At 40.9% G+C, this 11,520-nt stretch overlaps 2 protein-coding genes across 2 annotated transcripts in view; both read left to right on the top strand.

Moving 5' to 3' along the window:
- Positions 1-775: 775 nt before the first annotated feature.
- On the top strand, positions 776-5,395 carry minar2 (membrane integral NOTCH2 associated receptor 2). The gene is made up of 3 exons (XM_014145151.1): positions 776-922; positions 2,322-2,570; positions 5,189-5,395. The coding sequence occupies exons 1-3, from the start codon at positions 776-778 to the stop codon at positions 5,393-5,395; spliced, it is 603 nt and encodes a 200-aa protein (XP_014000626.1).
- A 1,953-nt stretch (positions 5,396-7,348) lies between these two features.
- The window catches only part of chsy3 (chondroitin sulfate synthase 3), a 190,733-nt gene continuing 186,561 nt past the window's right edge, over positions 7,349-11,520 (top strand). Inside the window, exon 1 of the mRNA XM_014145320.3 lies at positions 7,349-8,795. Within this exon, the coding sequence (XP_014000795.1) occupies positions 8,189-8,795 (607 nt within the window). The 5' untranslated portion in view covers positions 7,349-8,188. The remainder of the gene's footprint in view (positions 8,796-11,520) is intronic.

Raw genomic sequence — 11,520 nt, 5'->3', positions numbered from 1 at the left:
TACCACTTGGAATTTTGGTCCCGGTCTGGTTGCCTAAACCAGATAATTACCGTGATAAAACCAGACCTTGCTCGACATTGCGGTGCCAGATTGGTCCAGCAGTCGTCTGCTATCAGGGATAGAAACTATCGCACAAACCTTCCATTTATTCTGAGTCTGCTTCAAATGGGGAAACTTTGTAACATATTAATACCCGAGATATAACTTTTGTGGATTTAATAAGACGACTACAGTTTATTACTTAAGGGGAAAAAGTCTTACATTGTACAAATCTTGCATTGTCTTTCGTAGCCTATGATACCAACAGCAATTTCCCAGTACTGTACTAGTTACAGCCTAATCAAGGGCTTGATAAATGTTGATCAGTGAATCAGCTGTACTCCTATTGGAATAGATCAACTAAATGTAGAGGTTTGGGAAACACTTACTTATATAAATATCACACCATAGAGCATTGTATTAGCCTAGCATTAGACAATACTCAGGTGTACAGGTGTCTGTTACCTGGGGTATGACTCCACCATGTCACCCTGCTGCCTGGCACCGTTGGTTAGTTCCCATCACAAGAGGTCAGGTTAGGTTACACACACACCCCTGCAAAAGACACCTGCTCATAAATAGCGGCTCATCAATAATTGCTGATCTGATGGAGGCACCGTGTGTAGCCTCGTGTGTACGGACCAGAATTGAGTTCAACAAGGCAAACAGTGTGTGAACGTAGGCCTGGTTGAACACGTCTCAGCTCCTGTAGAGCTCCGGCTAAAGAGGACCTACGATGGACATCTCGGTTCTGCCCAACAACAACCACCCGGAGAAGTTATTTCAGCTGGACGTGGGGATGCTGCCGGCCACTCACGGGATGTTCCAGGTCGGGGCAGCTCTGTCGGGGCAGAGGCAGTGGAGTAACCAAGTCTATCAACAGGTAGGCCATCTGTCTCTGTCCTTTCTCTGACTTTCACTGTTAAAGGCAGGTACTCACATGATATCTAATGGAAAGCTTGTCTGCTTGGAGTGACTCGGTCATGTAGATTCAGTATGTATTTAAAGGTGTGAATACGTCTGGCTCAAACTTAAGTCTAACTATAAGGACAGCACTTCATTTCACAATCTTGCACTTATCCAAACAATTTAGGTGAATACTTCAAGCCAAACTCAGAAGTGCTTAAAATCTGTTTAACTAGGCTAATTGAATTGAAGAGTCATTTAAAATGCTCATTGTCTTGCCATCATTTCAATTAAGGAATATTTTATTGATAACTCGTTGCTGTAAGTAACAGTGTTCTAGTAAAATACACATGAAAGATAAGCCTATTTTATTTGTGTGTAAAACAAAGATATACTAAAATAAGAGGTCCAAGTTACTTTCGTGACGCACGCAATGACAGCTATTGACTTTTCAATGAATAGTAATGAATGGTCATAGTGAAAAGTCATTGCATCAGTGTTCCATCACCGTGCTTGCCAAACATCACAAAGAGTTTACACATAATAAACTGACATTCTTTTTGAGTTGCAGACAACTGTGAATTGATTGATTCAGTCTGGATTCGTTCTTTTTCAAATGTATATCCAACTCTCATCTTTGTTGTTTTTAAGTCAATTTGGCTCCATAATTAACCACAGCTTCTGGTTGCAGTAGAATCATGAGTCAACAGGAATGAGTCAGTCAGTCACTGGAGTTCAATGAGAATAACAAGTGAGCTTATCAGAATTGGTTAAGGTCACAGTTTCTCAGTCTGTCCATATCTCCTTCTCTGCATTTTACACAATTAATTGATGAATAAAAGGCTGTGATTCGTTTCATCATGATATAGCGCAAGTGTTCCATCATTTAATTGCTGCTCCAAACAAGGGAAGATGGATCAATCCGGTGCCTGTTTTTGTGCTGAACACACAGACATGTAGGAATATTGGGACTTTGAATCACCTGTGTACATGCATTACGGATGCATTATAGGCCATGTATGAATACATGAATAGCCTTTACTAAAGAATACTGTCATAAGGAGCCATGATATGTTATAACTGACAAAGCATAAAGCATCCACTCTGGGAGTAGGAGCATTATTTCAGTCGGCTTGTTGCATCTCACAAGGCCAAGTGAGACTTTGTTAGGTGTGATAGAAAGGCACAACAAATGCATTATGCACAGCTGGTTTATAGGAAGTAATAACAAAAGGGTGTGTATCCCCGTGTTTCCCCTAGTAACATCCCAAAATGGACAGGGAAAAACACTGTTACCACAGGCAAAATAATATATAAAGACAATTCCCTTTTTCTACTTTTTCCCCTCTCTCTCTCCATCCCTATCCTCCCCCCAGAGGGAAAGTAGGACTGTGAGTGACAATAGGCCTTCCTCGTCCCCCGAGGGCAGCCCTGTGGTGTTTGTGGACAGATACCTGGAGAAGCACATCACGTCACACACCTTGAATTCCAAGATCAAGAGGAACCCTCTGTACACAGACATAAGGACTATAGACATGGGGGAGAACCAGAAGTCCAAACCCTCCTGGACCATCCAGGAGTTTGACAGACACTCAATCCACTCCAACCTGGCAGGCTATCTAAAGGTAAATTGAAGACTTTAAAGGCAGGCAGGCAGACAGGTAGACAGGCAGACAAGCAGGAACACAGACAGGGAGACAGGCAGACAGGCTGGAAGGCTGGAAGGCTGGAAGGCAGGCAGGCAGGCAGGCAGGCAGGCAGGCAGGCAGACAGACAGACAGACAGACAGACAGACAGACAGACAGACAGACAGACAGACAGACAGACAGACAGACAGACAGACAGACAGACAGACAGACAGACAGACAGACAGACAGACAGACAGACAGACAGACAGACAGACAGACAGACAGACAGACAGGGTTTAGATTTGCAATAACATCAGCAATAGTAGATCAGTTCCAGGAAATAGAGCATGTTTTGGATATACAGACTTTGTCACTGTCACACAAAGTCACATATGCCAAGTAAAATAAGTTAAGATATCGCACATTTGGCAGTGATGTCTCCTTCTCTTAGACCTGAAGTAACCATAGAAGGTACCATAGAGGCTGATAATGGTAGGCTACATGGCAGTTGACCTTAGAATAAGGAGAGCTGGAGGTGATAGCATGGGATCAAGTCCATGCAGACACTATTAAATGCTACATATACACATCCACAGTCCAAACCTACACACCACTAATGCCTGGCAAACTTCACAGCACCAATTGTTATCCCTTTGATGTTTGCTCTCGGCGGTAGCTGATTATCTGCGAATTCGTATCCTTGGGCAAACTACCACAGAAAGCACCATCGTAACTCCATCAGGCAGCTAATGTTTCACCTGACCAAACCAATCAGCCAAGTGACAGCTGATATACCATCCTCAAAGTCCCCAACCAAGGCACTGTGGGACACGTCAGGGACTATGACGGTCACCCAAACCAATGCTGCACAGGCTAGCCGAAATCAAATTAAAAACTCTCAACGGGCACCACCAACAGCGCCAGCAGGGAGTCAGCTCTGCAATGAAGATGACAAGTGTAACAGCATCCAATTATTTCCCTGTGAAAAAGAATACAAAGCTGTCCTTTTTATTACTGAATCACAGAGCAGTGAGGGATATGTTCTCTTTATTACTGAATCACAGAGCAGTGAGGGATATGTTCTCTTTATTACTGAATCACAGAGCAGTGAGGGATATGTTCTCTTTATTACTGAATCACAGAGCAGTGAGGGATATGTTCTCTTTATTACTGAATCACAGAGCAGTGAGGGATATGTTCTCTTTATTACTGAATCACAGAGCAGTGAGGGATATGTTCTCTTTATTACTGAATCACAGAGCAGTGAGGGATATGTTCTCTTTATTACTGAATCACAGAGCAGTGAGGGATATGTTCTCTTTATTACTAAATCACAGAGCAGTGAGGGATATGTTCTCTTTATTACTGAATCACAGAGCAGTGAGGGATATGTTCTCTTTATTACTGAATCACAGAGCAGTGATCAATAAGTCAGACTCGTCTCTTTCCCGTCTCAATAATGAAATCAGAAATCCGGAATGTGCCGATGGTCTGATAGAAATCAGGTAAGTGCCGACGCACAGAACAGTGCAAACTGGCTCTAACCAGACTAGAAAGAGGAATGGGAGACCCCGGTGCACAACTAAGCAAGAGGACAAGTACATTAGAGTGTCTAGTTTGAGAAACAGACGCCTCACAAGTCCTCAGCTGGCAGCTTCATTAAATAGTACCCGCAAAACACCAGTCTCAACGTCAACAGTGAAGAGGCGACTCCGGGATGCTGGCCTTCTAGGCAGTGTTGCAAAGAAAAAGCCATATCTCAGACTGGCCAATAAAAAGAAAATATTAAGATGGGCCAAAGAACACAGACACTGGACAGAGGAACTCTGCCTAGAAGGCCAGCATCCCGGAGTCGCCTCTTCACTGTTGACGTTGAGACTCGTGTTTTGCGGGTACTATTTAATGAAGCTGCCAGCTGAGGACTTGTGAGGCGTCTGTTTCTAGTCATTTACAACATTAACAATGTCTACACTGTATTTCTGATCAATTTGATGTTGTTTTATTGGACAAAAAATTTGCTTTTCTTTCAAAAACAAGGACATTTCTAAGTGACCTTTGAACGGTAGTGTATGTACATTTCTCCATTACTACAAATGTACAGTATAACATTTACAATATTATTGTACATTTTACACTGTAAATTTGTAGCAATTGAGCAATGTACATATGTATAATGCACAATGTCTAGTTTGATGTACTGTTTTATTTATGATGTAGGCTATTGTTTTACTATTATTGTAATAAAATCTACTGATTATTACTCATGTATAAATGTATAATGTATAAAGTACTTTTTATTTAGAACTTACATTGAAATACATGTATTTTACTTTATAGTCTGTTACAAGACATCTCTTTTCCTAACACTTTCCTTGAAGTGGATATGCTTACATGCAACAGTCATAATCATTACATCTAATGTGACATAAACCATTATAACTGCTTATAACAGCCGACTCCAGCTCATGATAACTAACATGTCGTGAAGCTATATGTAGCATTATCCATGGTCATTGAAAAATGTGTCATAACCTGTCGTCACATGTTATTACATACCTATAATGACAGTGTCGCGATGTTGTTGTTACACTTTCAAACGCTCCCTTTTGTTTCAGGAAGAAGAAACAGGACCACAGGATGTAGAGTTTTGGTTGGAGGATCTCTACACGCCTGGTTACGACTCCTTGTTAAAGAAGAAAGAAGCGGAGATTAAAAGGAACAGACTTTGCAAAATACTGACCGTCGTCATTCTGTCAGTGTGCGTCATCATTATCATCATCACAGTGCCAATTGTAGTCACCAGAAATCTAAAGAAACCGTGACTGATTTGTAGAATCATGCCAAGGTGGGTCAAATTCTTTCAAAAGGTTTAGGATGTGTCATCATTCACTATAACATGTACAGTAGGCTGTATGTGTTAGAAACACGTTGCGTATTTGGGACTATTGTGGCATATTGTTCATACTCTCACATTTATGAAAGACATGAGAGAAGACGCTTGAGCTGTCACGATTCACAAGTGTTTATTTAAGCAATAAGGAACGAGGGGGTGTGGTATATGGCCAATATACCACGGCTAAGGGCTGTTCTTAGGCACGGCGCAATGCGGAATGCCTGGATACAGCCCTTAGCCGTGGTATATTGGCCATATACCACAAACCCTCGAGGTGCCTTATTGCTATTATAAACTGGTTACCAATGTAATTAGAGCAGTAAAAATAAAATGTTGTCATACCCGTGGTATACGGTCTGATATACCACGACTGTCAGCCAATCAGCATTCAGGGCTCGAACCACCCAGTTTATAATGTCATAAATAAGAGTACTAGGTAAAAATGGGGAAGCTGAGCATTTCACACCTGATTAACTAATGGATCATGATTAGTTGCTTATTTGAATCAGGTGTTTTGATCACACAGTCTTGTGCTCCGTAATCACAAAGTGTATCAGAGTAGGAGTGCTGATCTAGGATCAGGTCCCTCCTGTCCATATAATCTCAGTCATTATAATCAAAAGGGAAATCTGACCCTATATCAGGACAACTCTGACTGAGACTCTTGTGAGTAGGGGCCCTGAAGGTTAGAGATTGTATGAGGTTGGTGCATGTGAGTGGGTCTGAGTATAGGCACTTGAATGACACTGAACATCATTGTTGCAGGTGTGTGGCCCCATTTCTGTTTAAAAGGGGTATAAGACCGCATTGAGATTCTCTCTTTGATTACAGGGCTGGTGCTCAGAGTTAGTCGTCTGTCAAGGTGCAGCGTAGCCTACACCAGCACCAGAATCAATTGGTGGTGCAGAGGTCTAAGGCACTGCATTCTCAGTGCAAGAGGTGTCACTATAGAACCTGGTTCAAATCCAGGCTGTATCACATTCGGCTGTAATTGGGAGTCCCATAGGGCGGAGCACAATTGGCCCAGCGTCGTCTGGGTTTGGCCGGAGTAGGCTGTCATTGTAAATAAGAATTTGTTCTTAAAATAAACATAAAAATCTATTGAATCAACACCAGCAGCTGGAGGTCAGACATAGGTGGCCTTCCAAATGGTACCCTATTTCCTATATAGAGCCATATGGGCCCTGGTCAAATGTAGTGCACTAACCCTATGGGCCCTGATTCAAAGTAGTGCACTATGTAGGGAATAGGGGACCATTTGGGATGTGTCCTTTGTTTTGAGTGTGCTGTTCTTATCAGGTAAATCTACCACATCAATTTGGTGTTCAATGTTACCTATCATTTCACAACTCAACTTATGTCTTTAAAAAAATAAAAAATAAAGTCAAGATTCATTTTTACACAAGGATTGTTCATTGTATTGTTTTGTTGCAATTTTCACACATTTCCATACTGCAGTCACCTACAATTTGCTCACTTTCAGTTTGACAAACTCCTGCCACTGTACGCATATAGTACGATACCACGAGAGGGCGCCACAACACAGTGGCCTCAAATCCCATACAGAACATTCTAATGCTGTGAAAATATGTGATTATGGAAATGTTGGTTATATTTACTGTTTTGGCTACTAGGCTAGGCTACTTGCTGTTTCTATATCTAGGCTTTTACACATGAAAGAGTACGCTCCCAATCAGCAATGATAAGATGAATTGCAGTAGTGCCAGAAATCAGTTGGACGGTTCAGTCAAGATGAAAATAAATATTATAGGCGACAGTCCATGCGCCACAGGTTACACCTGTATTTGACATGTTATTAAATAAGTAGTTGATGAGATGTAGGGTTTATGTGGTGATGTTGGTTCACTTTTCCAATACGGGTCTCATTCGGACGTCACGCAGCGAAGAGGAACAGATCTCAGTCTGTCTCTCTCAGTCTGTCTCTCTCCGCCCTCTGTCTGCCTGCCCAACAGGAAGACTCTCTCCGGTTACTTCTTTCACCAGTGAATATGCATAGTCTACTACTGATTGTCTGTGGCTGAAACGCAGAGAAATTAGAGAAGAGGGACGGAGGATATGAAAAGTTATTTACCCTGACGTCAAGCTGTAAACAAAATGGCGAGTCAGGGGCGGATAAACTAGCTTTAGGTAGCATATACTTAGCGACAGTGTGCACAAACTAAACTGTATTCGCGACGTTTCAAGACTGAGGAGAACAGCGGTAACAAATCAACTCGAGTTGCCTGAAATTAGTGGAGTTAACTTTTTTTGGGGGGGGGGGAAATGATTGCGCATGGAGGAACAATGTAGCCTATCCACTGGAAAGTAATGAAGAGTTGTGGTTACAAACGTTGCTTTTCATTCGGACTGCACTGCAACTTCTGCCGTCGCCCTGGACATTACAAATAAAGAAGCTTTTACCAGCGACCTACTGTAGCTACTCAGTGGATATTTCCCCAGAACTGTAACATGACAGTCTACCGATACTAATAGATAATCTACGGATAAATGGCTTGTTGGATACATTTTAAGGATGTTATCCATGGAGGTGGGGATACACTCTTACCTTCAGATACCGCTACTCATCTAATGCCGTTAGCAGATGAGTGATAACCATTTATGGAAACTGCTCGGTGTAAAAAAGCTATATCAAGTGAGCACTACTCGGGAGGATATATTTAGTTTATACCATACTTAAACTCTCATTTTTTAAAATTCAATCATGGCCGTTAGGTCTAGAAGACCGTGGATGGGCGTAATTGTAGGGGTCTTTCTTGGATTTACAGCGGCGTCTTGGCTAATTGTCCCCAGGGTAGTGGAAATCAGTGGGAAAAGAAAGAAGTCGATCTGCTCATACTACAGTAATGCCGCTGGCATCGGTAAAGTGGCCGAAATCATTGGAAGCACCGCAAGTAATCCGTTACGCAAAGACCCGGAGAATAACCTGTCCAGCCAAGAGGGCAGTGAAGAGGAGGACGAGAACGTTTACAAGACTGGTAACGGTAGTGGAGATGGCGGAGGACCTATTTCCAAACCTAGACATTTTCTCTATGTCGGCGTCATGACAGCCAAAAAGTACCTTGATTCCCGCGCCGTGGCTGCACACAGGACGTGGACCAGTTCCATTCCCGGGAAGGTTGAGTTCTTCTCCAGCCAGGGCTCTGAAACAGTCCCACTGCCCATTCCTGTCCCCGTGGTGTCGTTGACAGGTGTAGATGATTCATACCCGCCACAGAAGAAGTCATTTATGATGTTGAAGTACATGCACGACCATTACCTGGATAAATACGAGTGGTTCATGAGGGCAGATGATGATGTCTACATTAGAGGTGAATTCCCTTTAATGAAATAGTTTGTCTTTCTCTTTTAAAATGTCTAGGGTTGGTTACATACATTCTTGGTAGTCTTTTGAAGTTCATTGACAGTTATCTGTTTGACTCCTATTCCAACTAGATAGTAGCAAGTTAGCAACAGCTGGCGAAATCAACATTCATATGTCAACTATTCCAAACATTTTTCAAGAGCACTTGAACAGCTTCCCTCCAGGCATTGAGATCCATTTTTGTAAGAGTATCCTCTCCGTATTGGGTATTGGGTATTGCTACTGTACAACGTTGCACTGGTGAGGCGTCATTGTTGGAGAGTCTTGGTTCCAGAAAGCCAACCACACTGGGCACAGACGGCACTTCATCATCTAGTTTCAGTTGTCAACTAATGTAAATTCAACGTAAAATCAACAACAAAAATGTCACTATGTCATTGTATTTAGGTTAATAAAATAAAATACGAATGTTATGTTGATGATGTTGATTCAAGTCCAATGTATTTTCCACGTTGATTCAACATCGTCACATTGGATGTTTTGGTTGAAATTACGTGGATACAACGTTGATTCAACCCGTTTTTGCCCAGTGCGATGCCAGTTCAATAACCCCAACCCACAACCTCTGTAGCAACATATATACAACATTGTACTTCATACGAATTTCACACAGTAAGCATATTAGTTATTGGTTTGTAGATGTAACCAACAGCCTTAGTATGTACTTTAGAGACAAACAACGACCCACTGGCACCCACTGGTTAAATCAACAGAATTTGTCAACATACTGTGACATGGAATCAACATTGAAAATAAACTGGATTTGAAAAAAGTCATCAACCAATTCTGTTTTCATCTAATTTCAACCAGCATTGTAAATATTGAAATTGGGGAAAAACTTAAACTTAAATACATTTACTTAACCTGATACATTGACTTAACCTGATTAACAGATTGCTACATCAATCTGATTTCAACATAATCATCAGAGCTATGTATACGTCCAAGGTTTTGAGATTCACACAATCACTACCTGAAAAAAATGATTGATTCACGTCCAAGATCATTGACATTTCGAGATTCACACAATCACTACCTGAAACAATGATTGATTCACGTCCAAGATCATTGACGTTTCGAGATTCACACAATCACTACCTGAAAACGATTGAGCGCAGTTACATAGTCAGGTTAATATAATAGTTACATGCTATGTAAAAATAATGCTTTGTAAGAATTATGATTTCCCTAATAATCCTGTTTACATGCTACCGCAATGACCATGTTATTTTTGCGAAGACTATTTGATTCTGAGTTTGGACGTATACATTTTGTATGTGAAAACTGTTTATAAGATGCATATTTTCAGTTTTTCCGAACTCATTCCACTCACACATAAGAGGGACGCTGGCACTACCCGGTGCTGGCACCTGTGCTGATCAAATACACCGCTGGAACGCCGATTAAACTGTTTACATGTCCTAATAGTTTGAAAGATTGCTCAGAAAACCAGGTCTTTTTAAATCAGCGTATGCTTACTTCGATTATGACCTTACGACGATTAAGATAAACAGAGTAAAGTGTTTACATGACTAATGTCATACTCGGCCTTCTGCTATAATCAGTTTAATATCCAATTATTTGTGTGCACGTAAACGTACTCAATGATAATGGATATGAATCAGTCATTGTTTTCAGGTAATGATTGTGTGAATCTCAAAAACTCAATGATTTTGTCAGGTTGCAGTTGTATATGAGAACTTGTTCTCAACTGACTTACCTGGTTAAATAAAGAATGAAATAATAATTAATAAAAAAATGGACGTGAATCAATCGTTGTTTTCAGGTAATGATTGTGTGAATCTCAAGACCTCAATGATCATGGATGTGAATCATTGAGTATGTTTACATACACACTAATCATTTGATATTATACTGTTTATGGCACAAGGCAGATTATGCAATAGTCATGTGAATACCTTACTCTGATTATCTTAATCGGCATGAGGTCATAATTGAAGTAAGCATACGCTAATTAAAACACCTGGTTTTCTCAGCAATCTTTAGAACGATTAGGACATGTAAACAGTTTAATTGGCGTTCCAGTGTTTTAATCAGCGGGTACCCCAAAATATGCAATTTAGAAATAGTTTTCACATACAAACTTTATATGTCCGAAATCAGAATTAAATAGTCTTCGCAAAAATAATATGATCACTGTGGTAGCGCGTTTATTTTGACTGCCGATTTTCAGTAGGCTGATTTCAGATATCTATGTAAACAGGATTATTAGGGAAATCATTCTTGCAAAGCATGTAAACATTTGAAACAAACTATTATATTAACCTGACTATGCACAATAATCACACTATTGGGTGCATGTAACCGTGCTCATTGTAGCCATGTTGAGTGGGTGCCATCCATGATGATGGTGGTGGTGTGGGAGCTCATGTCACTCCACTAGTGTTTATTAACTTCCAACTGGGCACAACACCGGTTGAATCAACGTTATTTCCATGTCATTTCAACGAGATTATGTTGAACCAACTTGGAATAGATGTTGAGATGATGTCTGTGGCCAGTGGGTTTTCTGTCGAAACAATGAAGTGGAAGAATGCTGTTTGCTGTAGAGTGTGGGTTGATTGTAAGGGCAGAGAGATGAAGCCATGTCATGTTGTGTATTTGTAAGTGGGTTATGCAATAGCTTAATGGATGGTGGTAATGTACCATTA

The sequence above is a fragment of the Salmo salar genome, chromosome 01, assembly GCF_965601325.2.
Source record: "Salmo salar chromosome 01, fSalSal1, whole genome shotgun sequence".
NCBI lineage: Eukaryota > Metazoa > Chordata > Actinopteri > Salmoniformes > Salmonidae > Salmo > Salmo salar.
The sequence above is the reverse complement of the archived record's forward strand: the minus strand, read 5'-3'. Positions and strand labels throughout refer to the sequence as shown.

Bases quoted from the DNA above. Each gene is read 5' to 3' on its own strand.
- minar2 (XM_014145151.1), top strand. From the start codon at position 776: ATGGACATCTCGGTTCTGCCCAACAACAACCACCCGGAGAAGTTATTT. The intron at 923-2,321 runs GTAGGCCATCTG...TCCTCCCCCCAG, and splicing joins GTAACCAAGTCTATCAACAG to AGGGAAAGTAGGACTGTGAG. The intron at 2,571-5,188 runs GTAAATTGAAGA...CTTTTGTTTCAG, and splicing joins ACCTGGCAGGCTATCTAAAG to GAAGAAGAAACAGGACCACA.